The 23,217-nt window shown below is 38.0% G+C and overlaps 1 protein-coding gene across 1 annotated transcript in view; it reads right to left on the bottom strand.

Moving 5' to 3' along the window:
• LOC124613268 (atrial natriuretic peptide receptor 1-like) overlaps positions 1 to 23,217 on the bottom strand; it is a 412,251-nt gene that overhangs the window by 136,931 nt on the left and 252,103 nt on the right. The window contains exons 6-7 of the mRNA XM_047141960.1: positions 18,569 to 18,715; positions 7,957 to 8,080 (exon numbers count right to left, since the gene is read on the bottom strand). Coding sequence (XP_046997916.1) covers positions 7,957 to 8,080; positions 18,569 to 18,715 — 271 coding nt within the window. The remainder of the gene's footprint in view (positions 1 to 7,956; positions 8,081 to 18,568; positions 18,716 to 23,217) is intronic.

Genomic DNA, 23,217 nt, shown 5'->3' with positions numbered 1-23,217 from the left:
TCACAATGCAGTGGGGCTTGCACACCCTGCACCAGGAGCTCAACTAGCCCTAGTAGTGGACACAAGCCAAGTTTGCAATCGGTGCAGCACTGCACCAGAGTGTGCAGCCACTAAGTTTTTTCTCACAAAAACTACATATGAGTCAAACTCGTTGGAGTGCATACGACAGGGAATAAAAGTGTTGCCCTTTCGTAGAGGGCAGGCAATTCACCATATACACCAACCATAAACCTCTCATGGCAGCTTTCTACAAAATCAGCAATTCATGTCCCCCACCCCCATATAGTGTTGATATGCCATGGTGCCGACAACATTGTGGCAGACTATTTCTCACATATTAATGGGATAAGTCCAATGTTGGATTATTCTGAATTGGCAAGGGCACAGGCTTCAGATGCACAACTGCAGTCGTTGGTGGACCTGCTTACTGGCCTACGTTAACAACTTGTGGACGCCCCCTGCAGCCCATTCAGATATGGTGCGACACCTCCACGGTTAGACCACGCCCATACAACACGCCCCTCCCCCCCCGGGTTCGGACGAAAGGTATTCGACAGCATTCACAACCTGGCACACCCGGGAACCAATGCCTCAGTGAAGTTAGTGACGAACCGTTTTGTGTGACCTTTAATCAAGAAAGATACATGGGAGTGGGCCTGCAGCTGCTATTCAGTGTCAACGTAGCAAAGTGGGATGCCATGTTCATGCTCCAGTAGGACAGTTCCCAACCCCAATGACACATTTTGGGCATGTACACATTGACTTGGTTGGACGCCTCCCCACTTCAGAAGGTTACAGTTACTTGTTTACGGCAGTGGATCGTTGCACACAGTGGGCAGAGGCTACACCAATCAGGGACATTTCTGCAGAGACTACTGCACGGGCATTCTTGGATACTTGGGTGGCTCGTTGTGGGTCCCCATTTTTTGTTACAACCGACCAAGGACGCCAGTTCGAGTCGACACTGTTCCAACAACTGTCAAAACTCTGTGGCCAGCAACGGTTTGGTGGAAAGGTGGCACCGGGCTTTAAATGCTGCCCTGATGTGCCACGAGGACTCATGGACGCAAGCGTTGCCATTGGTTTTGCTGGGGTTACGGACCGGATTAAAAACAGACATCAGTTGTTCCTCGGCAGAGTTGGTTGGTATATGGAGAACCATTCCTTGTTCCAGCAGAATTCCATGCACCAGTTCCTCTCCCAGATAACACACAACTACCCCACCTCTTGCAACAAATGAGGAAGGAGGCAGAGATGTTATGTGCAGCCCCAACGTCTCAGCAAGGCACGCATCCAGTGTTCATACACAAGTCCCTTGATACTTGTTCCCACATCATGTTCCGCACAGACCTGGTATGTCATTCGTTACAGCCGCTGTACATTGGACTATACCAAGTGCTAGGACAGGACACACACACAGTGGATATCCTCCTCCAGGGAAAGTCGACCAAGGTTTCCATTGAGCAGGTAAAACCAGCTTGGACAATGCAGTCTCACAGACAAAACTTGCAACGAACCCACACCTTCCGCAGAGCCAGATAGCTGTGACCCACCGGAGCTCCACACCAGGGGACCTAATGCAGCAGCGGAATCATCAAGCATCACCCACACCCGCACTATCCGCAGGTGAAGTTTAAGTACCCCACCACCATACTAGGTGCTCCGCACTTCAAGGGGTGGGGGGGGGGGGGGGGCTTTGTGGGAGTGACAAGTTGATAGTCGACAGGACAATGAAACATTCTCTTCGCGAGCAAGGTTCTTTGGAGGAAACAACCAGTGTTCGTTTCCCGCGTTAACGTATGATGTATTATGTTTGTGCGGTACAATAAAAGTGATAATTCGCAGTATAAAATCCGCACAAGCATCTTCCTTTATGTAGTGAAATTACTCCTACAACGTATTTAAATGAAAGAAAAACAAAATGTTTGTGATATAGGAGAGCACATATAAACATTGTAATGTGTGGGTTATTAGGAAATCAATTAATGAAGGAATAAAATAACTTGTTGCAGAAGGGTGTGTTGTAGTGCTAGATGTGCTAACAAAATGATATAACTAGTATGTGGGAACTTGTAATGAGATGAAATGCTAAGCACTGGAGGGTGTGTTTCTGGGATGAAAACTGAATAATGAATTTTGAACCAGTGATGAAAAACTCACAGGATGTGACTATTAAAATAAACTGAGTAGTACAGTGGGAATATAGAATGGGTCTACTAATGTTGACATAATTAAACACAATTGTGAGAAAGTAAGAATGAAAAAAAAGTAGTATGGAAAGTTTTGTAAATAATTTTATGATTTTGGATCAAATTTCTTTCTGTGTTAGGTGAAATAATTCATAATGAAGATTTTGAGAGGCAATGTGGCCTAGCTACAAAACGTGTCACTCTATATAAACAGAGGAAAGAAACAGGTATAAACAATGATAACTATATTATGTTGTAAATTTTGTAAGTAAGTGATTTGTGCTAGCTTTAAAATTTTTGAGACATTTTACGAAAACAGCATAAAGTAAATATGTAGAATTAGTTAAGTAAGTCTAGAAATGCTATCACTAGCACCTAATTTGCTAAATTCATTTATTTGTTCTTACTTTGAGAAGCAGTAATTTCTATTTTGTGCAAGTTGCATGCACCAGCTAAAGAAAAATTCTTTGTTAATTAACATTCAATATGGAGAGTAATTAAAATATAGTTGAAGATATAATTTGTTATGAAAAGGAAAAATAATAACTTTAGAAAAAGTATATGTACTAATATTTATCTATCAGGAATGTGGTGAGTAAAATACTAGTCTTAGACAAAACTATGTTTGCAGGCTAATCACCATCAAAATGAAGCCTGGACTGTGTTTTAAATGAAAGTAGAGTGTTATGGATGACACAAAAATAAGATGCCATGACAATTTAAAATGAAATGATTGAAACTGATGAGTTTCAGTCAGGTAGGGATAGATTTTCCGTCGTATATGGACGCTTTGTTTATGTGAAATCCGGTAAATAATTTGAATTGTTCTGATGAGTTTTTGTAAAACAATAGGCCAGGTTAGAATGTACAATATTATGAAAAGGATAGTGGCCGCTCTCCATATAAGAGAGATGCAGAGTTCAGAGAGGAACAACAAAGAGACTCAGAAAATGAGTTTTCATCCAGCAAGGCCCTCATTGGAGATAGAATTTACACACACACACACACACACACACACACACACACACACTCAGATGACCTCAGAGTCTGGCTGTTGAGGCCACACTGCCAGCAGTAGCGCATGATGGGAGATGGAACCAGGTTGTGGGGGTAAGGATGAGGTAGGGGCAGGGAGGGGGAGGGATGTCTTACCCACTATTCTTCCCACCCCTCCCGCAGTGGTATTCTGCTGTCCATCACATCTACACAATATCCTCGTCCATCCTTATACAACTTCTGCTTTAATCCCCTTGCCTCATGTGTCATATTCCTGTAATAGACCTAGATTCAAGACCTGTCCCAACATCCTCCCACCACCACCTACTCCATTCCAGTCACAATCATCACCTATCCCATCAAAGGCAGGACTACCTGTGAAACCAGTTGTGATCTACAAGCTAAGCTAAAACCATTGTGCTGAATTCTGCATGGGCATGACAACCAAAAAGCTGACTGTCTGCATGATGGCCACCGACAAACTGTGGCCAAGAAAAAGCTGGACCACCCTATTGCTGAGATGCCGCCCAATGCAGTGTTCTTAACTTTAATGAGTGCTTCACAGCCAATGCAATCTGGATTTTTCCCACCAGCACCAGCATTTCTGAATTGTGCATGTGGGAACTCTCCCTGCAATATATCCTACATTCCCATGACTTCCTCTTTTCCCAGTCCAACATTACACAGTCTGTTTTTACCCCTCTCGTTTTCTGCTAATCCTTCCTGGCTCTCTGTCCAACTTCCCGACTGCACCTAGCTGCCATACCCTCTCTCCACCTTGTCCCTGTATGCTCCCACAAGCAGCACTTTACTGTCCCCCACCTTTGCTATCCCTTTCCCTCCCCACCCTAGCCACCTCCTGACCCCCACCACCTGGATGCATCACCCATTTTTTACGAAGGCCTTGTTGGCCAAAAGCTCATTTTCTGACAGTACCTACCTGCTACTCAGAATCCCTGCAATATGGTGAGTAGCAACTATCTTTTTCATAATATTGTACATTTCATCCTGAAATTTCAGTTGTTGAATAGGCTATGTTAGTGTTAGAACTGCCAAATTCAGAGTAAGAATTATGTATTGTAGTTTATTAAGTTTGAAAAATAGCCACAGTAAAGTTGTTGTTGTTGTGGTCTTCAGTCCTGAGACTCGTTTCATGCAGCTCTCCATGCTACTCTATCCTGTGCAAGCTTCATCATCTCCCAGTACCTACTGCAACCTACATTCTTCTGAATCTGCTTAGTGTGTTCATTTCTTGGTCTCCCTCTACAATTTTTACCCTCTACACTGCCCTCCAATACTAAATTGGTGATCCCTTGATGCCTCAGGATATGTCCTACCAACCGATCCCTTCTTCTAGTCAAGTTGTGCCACAAACTTCTCTTCTCCCCAATCCTATTCAATACCTCCTCATTAGTTATGTGATCTACCCACCTAATCTTCAACATTCTTCTGTAGCACCACATTTCAAAGGCTTCTATTCTCTTCTTGTCCAAACTATTTATTGTCCATGTTTCACTTCCATACATGGCTACACTCCATACAAATACTTTCAAAAACGACTTCCTGACACTTAAATCTATACTCGATGTTAACAAATTTCTCTTCTTCAGAAACGCTTTCCTTGCCATTGCCAGTCTACATTTTATATCCTCTCTACTTCGACCATCATCAGTTATTTTGCTCCCCAAATAGCAAAACTCCTTTACTACTTTAAGTGTCTCATTTCCTAATCTAATTGTATAATTATTTAAAAAAATTTTTTTGAGAGGCAACAGAACTACAGGCAATTTCCTTCCTTATATTTATTAAATTAGTAAAAATGTAAATCTCATGTGACTAGGGCCTCCCATCGGGTAGACTGTTCACTGCGTGCAAGTCTGTTGATTTGACGCCACTTTGGTGACTTGTGCATCGATGCGGATGAAATGATGAGGATTAGGACAAAACAACACCCAGTCCCTGAGTGGAGAAAATCTCCGACCCAGCCAGGAATCGAACCCGGGCCCTTAGGACTGACATTCTGTCTCGCTGACCATTCAGCTACCAGGGATGGACATTAAATTAGTGCTATTGCTCTATCTCAAACGACTTCAACAGTGAAGGAACATTAAAGTCTCATTTACTGCTCTCATTTGTTGAGGTTGTTCCTCATTCATGATTTCTATCTAATTATTATTTTATGTAAATTATAATTTTGACATGAAATATTTATTTGGAGTTGACTACAGTTTGATGCATTAATGTTGATACTGAAAGTGATGGAAATTCATGACATGAGTTTTTACAGTAAACCATGATCCAAGCAGATGTACTTGTCAGTGTTAAACTATTTTCATTAAGTAAAGTAACAAAAGAAAATCTATTACATAATAATAATAGTAATAATAATAATAAATACTACGAACTACAATATTTGCTATAGAGAGTATGATACTAGACCGTCCAGTCACATAAATGTGACTACTGCCTATGTTCGACACCAGCATGCAGAAACCACTCAAAGATGGCAGGTGGCAGCACTAGCATTGGAGGGTATGAAAAATGTGCTGGATGGGATGCAGGAAATAGTGCATTTTGTTGTGGGTAATGGAGATAGTCATTTGTCTGATGTCCAACAGGATATGATCATTGGCTTTAAGGCCAAGGATGGAAGCATTTCTGAAAGGCTATGTCTGTAAACTGTTTGTACACCACAGTCGTTAAAGTATACCATGCATGACAAAATTGTGCAATCCAAAACCGGCACTGAGGCAACTGTGGTGCACCTTCAGCCATAGGTGACAGGCTGTGGAGATGTTTACAGGAAAATAGACATGCAACTATTGAGCAGCTGGCTGCTCAGATGAACCAAGTGGCTACCAACAGTGTCTCCTCAATGACTGTTAAGTGAAAGTTGCTGTGTATGGACTTTCGCAAAAGGTGCCTGGTTCAAACAATCTATGCTGACTGCTGTTCATTGGTGATGAGGCTGGAATTTGCGTGCCAATACCACCACAACTTAATGTCTACTGAGTGATGACAGGTGGCCTTTTCAGATGACAGATGGCTTTTGGCATGTACAGTGACAAATGTCTGAAAGCAAACACCCTGTGACAGTCATAGGAACAGTCCAGGCCAGAAGTGTTAGGGTCCAGGGAACGTTTTTCTGACATTTCCTGGGATGAGTTTACCATACTTTCCTGGCCACCAGACTCCCTAGGTATAAAACTTCACCCAGGCTGTTCATGCCATGGATCCTGAGCCAAGAAACCTAGTGCAGCTTTCCATAGCACTGGAGTTGATGTGTACTCACCACAAAATAACTGTCTCACAACAGTCCACACGGCAAAAGGTGATTATTAAGGCCTTTGAGAGGTGGTCATATTAATGTGACTGGACAGTGTAATTGCTCACATGAATTTACATTGTTTTCAAAATTATGCTTCAGTCTAGTGAAGAAATTACATCTTTAATATTTAAAAAAGAGTTTGTAGATTTAGAATGTATCTGTGTCTGGGAGGTAACATTAACTTTTTGGAAAACCTTATTACTGTTGTTGTTGTGGTCCTCATTCTTGAAGACTAGTTTGATACAGCTCTCCACGTTAGTCTGTCCCATGCAAGCCTCTTTATCTCTGCACTGCTACAGCAAGCAGCATCCATTTGGACTAGTTTACTGTAGTCATTCATATCTTGGTCTCCCTTTAAAACTGTTCACTCCCCCCAAACCCCCCATCCAATCCCTATTTACCTACATTACAAAATTAACAACTCTTTGATGTGTCAGTATGTCCTGTCAATCAGTCCCTTCTATGGAAGTTGGGTCATAAATTTCTTTACATTTTTGTTTTTAAGATGCTTACAAAATGCATGCTGTACTATAAATTAGGTAAGAATATATCCACCTATAGAAGTACAGCATCAACTGTATTTGGAAATTGTGTATCTCACTGTCCGTAGCACTGTTCCTGATAGAGATTTGATTTTTATAAGATTTAAATGAGTTCATTAGCAACTTGTACCTGCATGCTGGATATTTCATACTGGTACATCTTCAATGGTTAAGTTAGTACCCCAGCTACTGAAAGATGACACACTTTTTCATGCCTAATATAAAACGTAAAAGAAGAATGCTCTAAACTTAATGTGCATGTGTTTGAATTTGCTATTGTTGTGTTGGCAGAAGAGCCAATACCGTGTTACTAGAGGAGGCCGAAATGCACGCGTTTTAGCTCATGCAGGCTGGCATGAGGAGGGAAGGACTCTACTGACGTGAGGTCTGGAACATGACAACGAATTAGAATTCAGAAAGCGGACGTAATTAGTTGATACTTAATTTTAATATCCTTGCTAGGTCGTAGGAATTGACGTAGCTGAAGGCTATGCTAAACTGTCGTCTCGGCAAATGAGAGCGTATGTAGACAGTGAACCATCGCTACCACAGTCGGCTGTACAACTGGGGCGAGTGTTAGGGAGTCTCTCTAGACTAGAGCTGCCATGTGGCGGCGCTCGGTCTGCAATCACTGATAGTGGCGACATGCGGGTCCGACGTATACTAACGGACCGCGGCCGATTTAAAGGCTACCACCTAGCAAGTGTAGTGTCTGGCGGTGACACCACAGCTATCATGAACAGAGTTAGAAACAATTTTATCCTTACAGTTTAAATATGGTATTCATTGATATTAATATGCACCACCCATCATTGCTGTATAACAATACTTTACACTGTTAATTTTAAAAAAAGAGACAATATAGCTTTGTAATAATATTATATAAGCTCTTTGAACTAACCTCCATTGGTGTACTTTGAGCACAGAGGCCAGTGAAACCAACAATATCACTGAAATAAATTGTAACAGTTTCAAACTGTTCTGGCTGCACGACTTCTCCAGCCATGAGCTGTTCTGCTACAGGTCTGGAACAAAGAACAGACAAAAATCACTCATAGTTCTATAGTTACTAGTTTCAAAACATTTTAGCTTAAGTGTAAACTCCAAAGAGAGGAAGATCCTTATAGTATTTATAAAAAAAATATTACTAAAATAAAATAATATAAAATCATGATTATTCTTATAAATGAAGGGAGAAAGTGTTCTTGATGTCAACTGCACAACTTATAACTTCAACAAAATTATAAATCTAAGGCAACCAAAGGAGTAACTGAAACCCCAAGAAAATGTTTCATGAAACACAAGTTTGCCTCTAGTATGCAAGGGCAAAACAAATTAAAGTGAATTATTTTGTTGGGACTTAATTTTGGCAGCATATATATATCACTACAGATATGTCATTTGCATAGGTTAGTCAAGAATGAAATTATTTAACAAGATTATACATGAATGCAAGAGCAAACATTCATCTAGAGGAAAATTAAAAACTGAATAATTCTCTGACAGAATAAATCTGAGAAAGTAGTACACCATAGTTTTGTTTTAACCCATTTTAATTCAAAGATATAGGTTTACATCATGAAATTGTGTACATATTTAACATTTCAACAAAAATATGCTTGTGTATGAAATATTGTTGATGTCCAAGTCAGGGAAGGAAATAATTCATAAGAATTTGAGCAATGTTACACATTGGTGCCATTCAGTGTTACCTGTTTTAGATGAATTTTGCTGGATTAACTGAAGCCTCCAATACCACTTCGTCTACTCACAACCAGTCACCTTTCAAACTAACCTACAACTTGGAGTTGCTACAGGCCAGTATATCAACGCATCTAATATTCTGTATGCACATGTGTAGACTTCACAACCACAACCAATTTGTCACCTTACAACCTAACCCTGAGCTCAGGTTACACTACAGATCATTTTGTCTACACAACCTACATCCCAAAACTTAATATAGACACAAAAAAATATTGTCAGTCTTTCTTCACATTTGTGCACCTATGATGTAACAAGCTGCATTATCATTACCTCTACATCCATACTCCACAAGCCACCTGACGGTGTGTGGCGGAGGGCACTTTGAATACCTCCATCTGTTCTCCCTTCTATTCCAGTCTCGTATTGTACGTGGAAAGAAAGATTGTCAGTATGCCTCTATGTGGGCCCTAATCTCTCTGATTTTATCCTCATGGTGTCTTCGCGAGATACACGTAGGAGGGAACAATATACTGCTTGACTCCTCGGTGAAGGTATGTTCTCGAAACTTCAACAAAAGCTGCCTACTGGTGTCTGTAGGTTCAGTTGATCCAATTTGTACAATGACACACAATTTGTACTGAATGTATTGCATCACTGACATAATCAGTTCTCTTTTCAACAGGAAGTTCTGAGACTCAAAGACAAAAACCAAATCATTTTCACCTTTTACTCTGGAAAAAATAATAAAAGACCTGAAAGAAGCATAGTTTATTTCTGTAATGATAGATGCCTCCTGCCACATGCATTTCACTTTGGTTCCTTTAGCATTTTGGTTTTGTCACCCAGATCAGGGTCGGCTATTGCATTTGAAATTGCATGCATGCACAAGATGCTGCATACTTGTGATCTCTGCTTTGCTTGGTCCTTCTCAGAAGTTCTTGGTACACAACATGGTTTCATTTACCAGTGAGGTGTAGTGTAAAGGACACTGGTCTAGTGGCTATTTGTATGAAAAGAGGCAGTCTTATGATCTACTGTCGCACTTCATTAAAAATGAATGGGAATTACTGAAAAGAAGGATGAGAATTATCAGTATCTATTTTACAGTGCATAATCAACACAGGTTCCTCCACAAGTTTGCTATGAAATGACAGTATAACACCATGCAGAAAGAATGTAAAGATTTAGTTGATGATGAAAGAACAAAAAATTTAAAAGAATTAACATGATTTGTATGGGATTTGTTGTTCTCTCCATCAAGGAGCATTTTGTGATAAATTTGCAAGCATGGAGCACGTGATGAAACTGGTGGTACAAACAGTTAATTTTCTGAAGTCTCAGACATCATTCCGCAATCAATTGTAATATTTTTTGGTAGAACTGATTAAAGAGTATAGCAACTGTAAGAGTCAATCCCTAGAACTTTTTTAAATATAAATCTCACTATTGTTGAGTTTCTGAAGGAAAAAGGAAAGCATAAATGTGAATTACAACATCTGGAATGAAGTGCAGAACTCACATTTTAGTTGGATTTGACTGCACACAGCCCACAGCAATGTGTTGCAGGATGAGAACACATTTATTTCTAATTTGATGGTGATGCATTTAAAAAATGCACTGTGGAAGTGAAAAACTCTGACAAGAAGCACCAGCCATTTTCCTAAGCTCACTGGTGTTAAAAAAATTACGGGGATTGTTTTCTAAATGTGTTGAGGAGACTGCCAGTCTTGCATATGTTTTTGAGAGCATTTTCTGACTCGGTTGAATGCGTCCCTGTGTGCATGCAGGTGGAACTGATTGATCTGCAATGTAATTCAAACTTAAAGACAAATTATTTATGTGAAAACTGTCCAGGAGTTCAATGTTGGTTTTCTGAAGCAGAGTTTCCATGTGTCGATAAAGAGCCTGTAAACATGATGCAATATTTTGATCAAAATTTGTGCATGAAAGGCTGTCTTTGATTATGAAATTACGTGGCAACATAAGTGATGAACATCAGCGAAGTTGTCTGCATCTGTTTGTTTGCTGACAGTTTGTGCCAGGTAAGAATTTTATTGTGTGTTCAGCATGTGAAAAATAATTAAACAATACTAAATATTTGTGTTCTTTGTTGTCTGTATTGTCCAAAGTGATGCAGACTGATCACCCAATTCTATACAGCTCATAATTGGTAACAGAACATGTTGAAAAAATAAAATCATTCAGTGAGTTCACTGAAGTAGAATAGAAGGAAGCTCATACTGAAACTAGATGACTCTCTCTTCTATTACCTGTTGAAAGAGTTGCTGATATTTTCTTTTTCTTTGACAAGTGTCAGACAACTCTAAGGAGTTTTTTTTTCCAAAAAATCTGCTCTCAATCATCTTTCAATTCCTTTAAGCCTCTTGAGTACTTTCCCCATCAGTGTTCTGTGCATTGTAAAACAAAATATAACTATAACTGAAGATAACTATGTTGCTCGATAAATTAGCAAGCAGATAATAGAAAAAAAATTTGACAGTAAAACAGCAGTGACATGAGTTGGAAAGTGTGGAGGCTAATGACACTGTATTAGTTTAGCAATGTCACCACAGTTTTCTATGATACTGTGTTGGATAAATTTGTGAGTGATCTGAACTATTTCTGGAAACTCTTCAGCACATGGTGCAGACTACTGCAAATAAAACCATCAGATAGATTAATTTACAAAAACCGTCTAATTTTGTAAATCCTAGTGTCTTGAAACTGAGGGAGAACTGTTTGATAAGTACTCTTGTGTAAGTAAACATTGTGAAGGTACATGGCTGGACTGGAATATGAAATCAAATGTTAAGGGTCAGTGACAAATGGCAGGAAATTTTTCTTGGTTCAGTTTTCACTAGCTGTTCCAGGTGCTAATGCATGTTTCAAAGTAGTGTTTTCAGTTACTAAAACTTTGTGGATAGATGGAAAACTATTCAAATAATACTGAGTCAGCATCACCACTTCAAAGAAAAATGTGCAAAATTTGTGTTTATATTCATCCACATTGTATATGCAATACTGCTGTTAACGTCTCATCAGTGGTATGGTAAAGTACGTGAAAATAAATTTTTATTAAGTGTATATTGATAGTAATTGTATCAAGTCATGATTTGTTACTCATTTGTCCTGAATTTTCGAATGCTATTTTGCAAATGGTCCTGAATTTGGTTGAAAATACACAGTGTATCAAACAGAATCATCCAATTTAAAAAATCATAATGATTATGTTATTTGAGATTTACATGGTTCCTGCTAGGTAGCAACAGTGAGTGCCTACTTCAGTTCTAGTAAAAATGGTGTTGGGGCAACAGGAAGTGTGTTGTGTTCTACATTTCATGCAGCGTGTGTCAGTAATAACTGTTCCGTGTGACTTTCATAGTAGGTATGGTGTGGATCCTCCTACAGCACAGAGCATTAGACATGGTGTGAACATGAACAGACTGTTTGTTTGAAAGCAAATCACCAGGCCATCCCTAAGTACTGATACTGATGTCGAGTGCATCCACCATAGTTTCACAACGAGTCCACAGAAATCTGCCCACCATGCAGCTTGACAGTTCACCATGCCCCCCATGTCCATCTGGAATGTGTTGCATTGACGTTTACACATGAAAGCATACAAAATTCAGCTACTGCAAACTCTTCATTAAGATGACAAACTACAATGTGTGGGGTTCTGTAATTTCGTTCATGGCAATATGGTGGATGACAGTTTTCTTCCACACTTGGTGTTTAGTGACAAGGCAACATTCCATTTAAATGGAAAGGTAAACCATCATAACGTGAGAATATGGGGTACAGAAGTTGTACAACATGAGAGGGACTCTCCAAAATTTAATGAGTTTCGTGGGAAGAGATGTATGATCTATTTTTCTACGTTTATTAGTTTCAGAAATATAGATGTGCCAAACTGGATGATTCTTTTAGATATGGCATAAACACATAACAGTTGAAAGTACACAATACCAGAAGCAAAAAAGTCTTAGTAAACTTAGGGTAAAAAATGCATACTTAACAGCTACATGCAATTTTTTGACTTCAATACTGTGAAGCAAATCTCTTCTACTGCAAGCTCTTTGCTTTCCATGTTTTGGGAAAAGGTATTGGGGACAAAGACAAGAAAAAAATGTCCACTAAACATTTGCTCTAAAATGCATACCTTAAGAGCTACGAGCACTTCCTCATCTTCGCTACTTGGAAACACAACTCTTCTATTGTTCAATTCCTCATAACTTTTAAATTATGCATTTTAGAGTAAAAGTTTACACGATATTTTTTTATTGTTTTGGTCCATACTAATAATTCCCAAAATGTGGAAATCAAAGAGCTTGCAGTAGAAGGGATTTGCTTCACAGTATCGAAGATGAAAAATTGCTCGTAGCTCTTAAGGTATGGATTTTTGACCCTATGTTTACTCAGACTTTTTTGCTTCTAGTATTGTGTACTTTCAACTGTATGTGTTTACGCCATTAATTATGATACACCCTGTATATTTGAACCCTAGAGGTACAATTACTTTGAGTTTTGCCTACAGAACTTCTCAGTCAACAGATTTGTTTATGAAATAGGCTGTGATTATTGTGCAGTAGCATGGTACAACTTGAACAGAGTGGATACTCAGAGCAAAGCAGCACTGGAGAAACAGTCCAGTGCTGATCAATGTGCATGATTACTGTATTTACTCGAATCTAAGCCGCACATTTTTTCCGGTTTTTGTAATCCAAAAAACCGCCTGCGGCTTAGAATCCAGTGCAAAGTAAGCGGAAGTTCTGGAAAATGTTGGTAGGTGCTGCCACAACTAACTTCTGTCGTCGAATATATGTAGCACTACACAGGCACAAAGATAAATACTGGCGCCAAAACCTCTGCGTCAGTAAATAAATTTAAAAAAAAAAAAAGTGGAAGACGAGCTTTTTTTCTCCGCCCCGAGGTTCGACCACTGCATTTTCATACATTACCCAACGAAGTAAATGCAAATTCTGTATTGTTCATCTTCGAATGTAGCAGCATTTCAATGTACTACGAAAATCCAACTGGCAAGACTGTTTGGGATGTTTGTCAATATGGCCAACTCTATGTTCTCCATTTTTTCCTACCTGTCAGAAGAGATGGTTGCTAATAGGAACATTTATGAATTGTGAATCACATGCAATATTCTCTTCACCATAAGAATAATACGAATATAAACATTTTGCCATGTATTCTTTTGTGTTTCCTGCTATCTCATTTAAATCCTGTCTGCCTAATAAACTACAAAACTACAGTGAGAAACAGCGAACGCAGAAGAATATACATATCATGTCATGTTTATATTCATATTATTCTTATGCCTAATAGTGGTAAAGTTAGAAATGAAGCACAGCAATTGAATAGATTTTTAAATCTAAGTTGACTCTAATTTCTGTGCAGAATGTAATGTATTAGAGAGTCGTCTGCAAAGATTTTCAAATGGAGAAAAATTTTCGCTAAACTCTCGTTCAGAACATCTTCTATCATACGCAGTCTATTATTTGGTTCTTGTTGATCATTATCAAAGAAAGCAGCAGTGTAAAGTAACAAGAAATAGCAGTCTCTTGCCATTGTTTCGATAATGAGACGATTTTTTAAAAAATTATTTATTTATAAGCGGCGGTATCGTGCACAAAAGCAAGCCATGCCGTGAGCGGTGACAGGCCATAAACACTAATTATCACAATGCGACAAACAATGCATGACACAGTACAGTAATGCATTTTCAGCTTAGAGTGACGTAAACATCTATAACAAAGAGAACGGCATCTATCAGATTAAAGAAAAGTAAGCAATCAATTCAAACCAGATGAAGCATGTGAAAAAGGAAGGGTACCCGTATAAATACGGACAGAGCACCTGACGCATAGCAATGGCTACCTGGTAAAGCTCAACTGCTAAGCTTACGACTCGAACCAAACTACTGTAGCTGTATCATCATTCATTCGACCTAAATTGTGTCTCGTGTTACAATGGACCAACTTTGTTTTGATTTGGAGGTGCGGCCTAAAACTTTTCTCTCCTCTTGAATTTCGAGTCTCATTTTTCAGGTGCGGCTTAGATTCGAGTAAATACGATATACTGGCACTGCAAACAGAGGAGCGTGGAGCAGTGACAGACACAGCAGCACTGATTGAATGAAACAGGTTTGTTCCTTAGCATTGTGACCAGAGCATCCAAGTAACTCTGGCTGTGTTTGAGCAATGTCAGCAGCATTCAGATGTTGCTGAAGATAGCAGCACCATGTGTGCGCCTTGTACTGTTGAGAAAATGGCATCAGTGGTCGCTTCGATAGCAGCTGTTTTTATTTTGCTTCCTTTATGGGACCCGTAATATGACAATCAGTACAGTAGATTCATTTTGTACAAGTTATGGGACAAGGTGCCAGAAGAATTACAGACTAAAAGCAAATACAGAAAACATTTCTGCAATTTATTATTTCAGGTATGAAAACAAGAGGCAATATTAATATTGAAAGTAGTACAGTAGAGAAATACACGAGGAAACATATTTTGCGAGAAAAAGTTTGTAAATTGTCTCTTATTCGGACAGCTTCATCTGAAGCTCTGTTGAAGTTTCAGCCTATTTGATAAAGAGCCTTGCACAGAATGCTCGGTTTCTACTGCAGGTTGCTCATCAAGGCACAGGTAGCCTTCTAGGTAATGACAGTTGTGCAGAACACCTGTACATTCACAATATTGCCAGCATAGTGTGATGAAGTTTCTATTGGCTTCCAGAGTATTCCTCACTTAGTGATCATTTTCCCAAAAGGACATTCAACTACTTCTCAAACTCTGGAAGGGCATCTTCTGAAATATTGTTTCTCTGTGTCTAAAACATGATGTCTGTGATAGTGGAGAGTCTGGCTGTATAATTGCCTCCTTTCTTCTTCATCAGTGATTGACAGCACAAGGAAAAGAACATCATGTAAGAGGCAGTCATTAGTTGGGGTTAAAAATAAATTGATTGATATCAAGGAGAAAAACGTGAAACTTCTCACTGAAAGAGGAAAGACAGGTCAATAAAACTGATATTTTGACAGTCTCCTACCAGATGACAGGAAAGACAGATGACAGGAAAGTAATATTGATTATGGAAATTCAGCAGCCCATTTATAAAGCGTCTATGGGTTGAACTCATTAATGTAAATATGTAACAAAGATAAAGAAACAAAAATACTTTTAAAATGAAAAATTATTTTCTACAATTTCCTTTGAAAGCAAACTCCTAAAAATGACAAAATTTGAAAATAAAAAAAATACTTTAATCCATTTTTGACATACAGAGATTCAAAGTCACTCTACATGTACATGTAAAATATGCACATAAAATCAGGCATCAGGTGAAATCTAAATAATAAATAAAAATGGTATATTCTCTATGCACTAATCTAGAAATGCCACATTCTTGTTTTCAAAAATGTTTATTAATTCATGGATGGTTCCTTAGAAAATCCCAAAACAAGTTGTTTATGATTTCGTACCAGATCTGAGCTGCTGATTCCAAGATGACTATGCATAGCAAATGGCTGAAAATTTTATGATACATTTCTAAGGCCTCAATCTCGAATAACCTTGAAATTTTTCTTGATATCTTTATCTGTTTTCAAGACACAGAGGTTCAAAGTTATCCTATTTGAACACATAAGGTCCAGCATGAGGCGAAAACATAGTTTATAAAGTGATGTATCATGAAGTAAATTGCTGTAAAATGTCTCAGTTGTCTCAGAACATCAGTTGTCATCACAACCATTGTACTTGAGCAGATGAACACTAGGATGAAGTTGTAATAAGGGAAAGGACAGCAGAGTAATAACCATCACTGTTGGCAAAGAAGAAATCAAAAGAACCGATTGTAAGTGAAGACATGAAGAAAAGACCATACCTATGGTAAACAGTTATAATCCGCAATTTAGAACAACTATTTTTCCCCCTCTTTTATTTTCTTCTTTTCTTTCTTTAATAACAAAAAAATTATTAATACTGCCTTATTGCGTCATTGTGCTGGCAGAATCCCACCATTAAATGTTTATGTGGAGTTCAGGGGTGGGGGGCAGACACATTGTGATGTAATCAAGCATGATGTACATTTTTTTTTAAATCCTTGATAACATTTGGTATCAATAATTTCATTTATAAATAGAAAAGTATTAGTAAGTTTTGCTAAGTTATATATCAATTGATTGAAACAATGTCTTTGAGAATGATGTAAATCATTTATGCCTCTTTGTTTCAAATGTTATCATTGCACTTCTGTTTGTTCTCATTTGGAGGGAAGAATAGCTGTATGATGGATTGTTGAAAAGATGTTTGTCAAAAGTGATAGTCTTCAGTTGTGGAATGAAGAGTCTTGTGGAATCTTGTGTGAGACATATTTTGTGAAACAGTTGCCTAGAATTTAGGAATAAAAAAGATTCTATGAAGAAACTTTTATTTGACATTTAACAGCCCATCAACCCAATGACCCTAGAAATACTACATTTCTTAGTACGCCAAATCTGGAGACCAAAATCTTACCCTGACTTACTAACTTCATTACAATCAGCTAAGTTATGTTTTAGTAAAGTGTACATATCCTTCACTGACATTTCCTTCAGAATAATGACGAAAGTCTGGTCTGTGGACACAAAATCATGTAAATGTTATTGAAGTGATGTGTTACAAACTATATGAGTTATACATTGTTAAACTACATGAGTTATACATTATTATCTGAGATCTACAGTCCTCAGCTCTTTACAGCACCATATCATATTTGAAACCAATTTTGGTAACCACAGATTTTTCAGTTTCACAGTATGATAAGCCCAGTAAACACTGCACAAATTGTATACTACACTCTTTGCTAACCCAGACATTCCTTGTACACATTCCAGGTTAATGGAAGTGCCGGATTACTGAAAGTGTTTTTTAAATTTAGTGTAAACACAAAGAGATTGTACTTCATTAAATCCAAAGATACATTCATTTTTGTAGAACACTAATGCTTGAGTGTGTACATATACCATAGTATCACTCACTATGAAACATATTCCAGATTTTTAGTTGTTGCAAGGTGATACATGACAACAGTGTCCTTTATCACTCAAGAATACATTGGCACTGCTTGTCTCTGATTGTTGCTTAATGTGCTCCAGCAAGAGGTCTGCAGCTCCAGCACAAGCAGAGTTAAGTTTCATGTTCTCTCCTTCTATGCCCTCTTCTTCGCCACTTACATTGTAACTTCACTGTATGTTTTTGATTATCTCTTCATTTCTTAAAGTTTTGTCATAAACAGTTGCTCATCCACCTCTGTACTCAGCAGCACCAGCTTTCTGTGAAGAACCAGCTTATCTCTAATTTCACATTTCTGCTTGAGGGCTAGCATAATGTGTTTCCTTTTAGAAGCCATGATACTGAACCACAAACAAAACCACATAGCATTGCATAACATTGTAATTAACTAATAATATTGTTGCACATGTGTATTCATTACTGTGTGCATCATTTTTGCTTGAACAGCTAGAGGCTGGATATGGACGAGATTACTGAGGGCCAGATTAGAGATAGTTCAGTGTACCTTTTTTTTCTTACTGTTTTTCAATCAAGTAATTTCCACAAACTCCCCACTTCGCCTCTTACATACACACACACACACACACACACACACAGAGAGAGAGAGAGAGAGAGAGAGAGAGAGAGAGAGAGAGAGAGAGAGAGAGAGAGAGAGAGAGAGAGAGAGAGAGAGAGAGAGAGAGAGAGATGTTTTTAGGTAAGCAAATACATTAAAACTATATTCAAATCAAAGTTTCCTACCTTGGTAGTACTTGGTACAAAAGTTCCTCAGAACGTTTCTTTTCTTGACTGAGTTGCTCTGTTTTCTCTTCAACAAGTGCTTCCAAATTGTTTGCATATTGCTCCATGCGGCGAAGCAGATCATCCATTAAGTTTTCACAGTAGCCTCTGGGTAATGAATGATAGACATTAATGTTTACAACACAAACCTTGTGTATCCTACTGATGTAATTAATTCATATACTTTTTCAGTGAGCTTCCCAAAGTTTGGATCTTTTCTTGTCAAATATTGTGACATATATAGAGGTAAATAATTATAATATGAATCTATGGTCTAAGAAAGATAGTACAAGGTAATGTTTGCATTAATTATTTGTAGAAGAATAACAGTATCTGTGCAAGTATAGGATGTAGACATAATGAAATCAAACAGCGGAGAGTCCTGGATGGAATGTAACAATATTATGAAAAGGAAAGATGCTACGCACCATGTAGCGGAGATACTGAGTCACAGATAGGCACAACAAAAAGAATGTCACAAATAATAAAAGACATGATGGTGTCATATAGAAATTTGGGTCCCTCTGGGGAGTGTGTTTGGATAGACCGAAGCTGTTAAGGTGACATCTTGCGTAAAACAAGAAATTCAGGCTCATGTCCTAGTCCAGCACAAATTTTCATTGGCGCAAATACATTGTGCAGCCAGAGTTGCATCATGAATGTGAATATGATTCTTGGATTTAATTTTGTTCAATACTGATAGAGAATAGAAGATTTGCATACTAACATTTTTACCTTTTTTTTTTATTGATGACAAGTAACACAGTCTAGAGAAACTTTTCTTGTGTTTCACTCAAATTTGCAGTCTTACTATAAAAATAATGTTCTTGTACTCTGTTCTGCAGATTAGAATATAGAGGTGGAGGAGTAGCAACATTTGTCCAAACAACAGAGAATGATGATGGTAGTATGAATGATACATACAAAACCTTACCAAAATAAAAATAAAAAGATTTTGATATTACAGGTATGGTCTACAATGAGTTAAGAGTATTCTGTGTGTACCAATCATCAAGTGGCAAAATAAATCCTTTCCTCAAAAAAAATATCCATTCTACTAGAAAAAAACTAAAATAAAAGATTGTGTAATATGTGGTAATTTTAACATTGATACAGAGAAGACACAGAGAAGTCAAAAATTTGAGGAACTGCTACTGAAATGCAACATGAAGGCAAATGTTATGGAACCAACAAGAGTGACTTTGGAAACTGAGTCAATTATTGACAAAATTATCGCTAATATACACAGCAATGTATATACAATAAAGGTTCTACAAACAGGAATTTCTGATCACTTTGGACAGCTTTGTGAAGTATTTGGAAATCTGAACTCACAAAAGGAAGATAAAAGTGCAGAAAGAGATGTTGGGCTTATCATCCAACAAAATATCAACATTTTCAAAGTGATGTTAAGAAAAAAACAGTGGACGGACACACTTAAAGCCCATGGAACAGACTAAAAATGCTATGTTTTCGAAGACACCATAACACATTACTTCAGTTTAGAATTTCCAAAAACAAAGAAATAAGCAGTGGATCATGAAGGCAATAATAGAATAGAGTGCTACCATAAGAGAAATGAAACAGAGAGAAAATATTGAAACCTACAGGCAGCACTAGAAGAAATACAGGCAGTTGATAAGAAAATGCAAAATCAATTAATGAGACTAACTCAAAATCAACAAATAAAATGAGAGCAGCTGGGAATATAATTAACTCTGAGAGGGGCTAGAAAAAATACTTACAGAAAACAAATGAAATATGACTGTAAATAACAAAATCATCACAGATAAAACAAAAATTGCCAACATTCTGAATAATAACTACACAGATGCAATGGAAAAACTAAAGCATGGATATAATAGCCAATGAACTCACCGAACTATGGGGACAGATAAGCCAAGCCACTCAATTTTAGTGAAACCAGTGTCTGGAAAGGAACTGACAAATGTTATAAAAAAGCTAAAAACAAAAAAGTTTGCTGGACATGATGTGTCAAACTATCTGATGAAGCAGGTGGCAGCAGAAATAATTACAAGACTACTGGATATTGCCAACTGCTCTTTCCAAGAAGGGGTATTTCCAGATAAACTCAAATTAGTTAAAGCAGTACCTGTATACATAAAAGGAAAGCGTGACAACCCTAACAACTAAAGGCCAGTATCTTTAGTATCGGGCTCCTCCAAAGTATTAGAAATTCTCATGCTGAACAGACTAACTACTTATTTGGAAAAAACATAATGTAATAACTCCAGCACAGCACGGATATCAGAAAGGGAAATCAATGGAAACAGCAATTGAATCATTAACAGAATCAATCGTACAGGCCTTGGACAACAAGATGGTAGTGTCTGGAGTTTTTATTGATCTAACCAAGACGTTTGACACAGTTGATCATACAGTCCTAGTAAAGAAACTAGAGAATACTGGTATTCATTGAGATGCAGCAAACTGGATGACATCATATCTAAGTAACAGGAGGCAATATGTAGCCATTAATAACTCCTAAAAATCAGAAGTTAGAAGCATTAAGTATGGTGTACCTCAAGGATCTGTAATAGGACCTGTTCTCTTCAATTATTTGTGAATAACATACAAATATGTGAAAATGAAATCAAAATATTTTATGCAGATGATATGACTGTGCTACATGTTTCCAACAATTTGGAGGCACTTGAGCAAAATACATTCACATCAGTCAGTAGTACAGCACAATGGTTCTCTGAAAATGAGTTAATTAATAATCTGAAAAAAAAAAAAACTATATACATGCTCTTCAAAAATAAACAAAAGAACAACTTATGGATGCTTTCTTAGATGAAAGAAGACTGGAAGAAGTAGCTTCAGTTAAGTTTTTGGGCATTACAATAGATAGTGAGCTAAACTGGAAACAGCTGATAAATACTGTTTTAAGTAAGCTCTGCTCTGTGATATTTATAATGAAACAACAGGCTCACTTTACTCGCTGAGACCTGTTGTGCACTGTCTATCATGGACTTTTTAAACTATGCATGCAATATGGAATCACAGTGTGTGGGGTAGTCAGCTATCACAGGAATGAAGAGAATATTCACATTACAGAAGCAAGCCATTCAAATTATATTGAAAAAGAAGCAAAAAGAATCATGTAAAAGTTGTTTCAAAGAACTAAACATTGCAAAGTTTCCATCATTGTATATATTCAAGACTATTGTGAATGCATCACATGATCACCCAAAACTGGAGACTAATGAGACTGTTCATATACACAACACAAGGGAACAGAAAACAACTGTGGTGCATTCCATTTTTGAAAAAGGACCCAAACACTGTGGCAAGTTAACACAAGCAATGTCAGTGCAACTACAAGATCTCAAAACTGAGAAAACGTTCCCCTGAACTCTACCCTCAGGTCTACAGGAAAGGTACACATACTGATCGCTACCTCCATAAGAACTCAAACCACCACCCTAGGCAAAAGAGGGGGGTCATAAAAACACTAGTGGATAGGGCCAATAATATTTGTGAACCAGGCTACTTACAAGAAGAAATAAATCATTTACGAATGGCCTTTGCGAAAAATGGTTATACAAAAAGCGAGATTAACCGAGCACTTCACCCAAATAGAAAAATGTCTAAAAATAGGAGTCAGCAACAACCATCAGTTGGAAAAGTATTTCTTCCGTTCATCCATAATATCACAAATCGCATTGGGAAAGTACTAGCCAAGTTTCACGCCTAAGAACAACAAAAGATGCTCGTCACCCCAGGGCTATATAAAATTCCGTGTAGTTGTGGCAGGGTTTACGTAGGAACTATAAAAAGAAGCATCAATACACGGTTAACAGAGCACAAAAGAAACTGTCGCTTGGGACATATCGACAAATCGGCAGTAGCGGAACATGTTTTTAAGGATGGAGATCACGAAATAAAATTTGGTGATACAAGTGTGCTAGCGAGGACGTCGCACTATTATACACGTATGTATAGAGAGGCAATTGAAAGCCACAAACATCAATACAATTTTAATCGTGAAGAAGAAGGATTAAAATTGGATAAGATATGGCGGTCGAGGTTGCATCTATCACGTGACAATCGATTGCCTGCAATCGAGAGAACAGACGATAGCCAGAGGTAGCTGCACATCGATTGCCACGTGTTCGTTGACTCACCTCGGAAAATGTTCTCCGTAGTTGAGAATGAAACGTCAGGGAGAAGAAGTTCTACAGATCGACCACGGCAACTTAGTCCGGAAGCGTTTACTGATGAAAATAGGCCTTCCTCACACTGCAGAAATTGTAACATACACCAAATAAACGAGACTGTTTTGGTATAAATGGTCTTTTTTATAACACGACAGAATATAATTCACGAAGACCAACACAAAAGAATATGAATTTGGAGCCCGTCCAATTGCCTCCCAGGTCATTATTGTGTCATGGTGGCTGCAGTGTAACACGTGTTAAGTTCGGCTCGCAAAATTTAGTTGAATTTGAAGGTGCTCTCGCAGATGGTGTTGTCTAGTACCAGTGGAAATTGTGTAAACAACAGTGTTCTGTGCAGTAGTGCTATTTTTTTTTTCTGTGCTCCGCAAATATATACGAGAAAATGGTAAACAGAAGAGTCAACAG

This window comes from Schistocerca americana, chromosome 4 (assembly GCF_021461395.2).
Source record: "Schistocerca americana isolate TAMUIC-IGC-003095 chromosome 4, iqSchAmer2.1, whole genome shotgun sequence".
NCBI classification, from domain to species: Eukaryota; Metazoa; Arthropoda; class Insecta; order Orthoptera; family Acrididae; genus Schistocerca; species Schistocerca americana.
The sequence above is the reverse complement of the archived record's forward strand: the minus strand, read 5'-3'. Positions and strand labels throughout refer to the sequence as shown.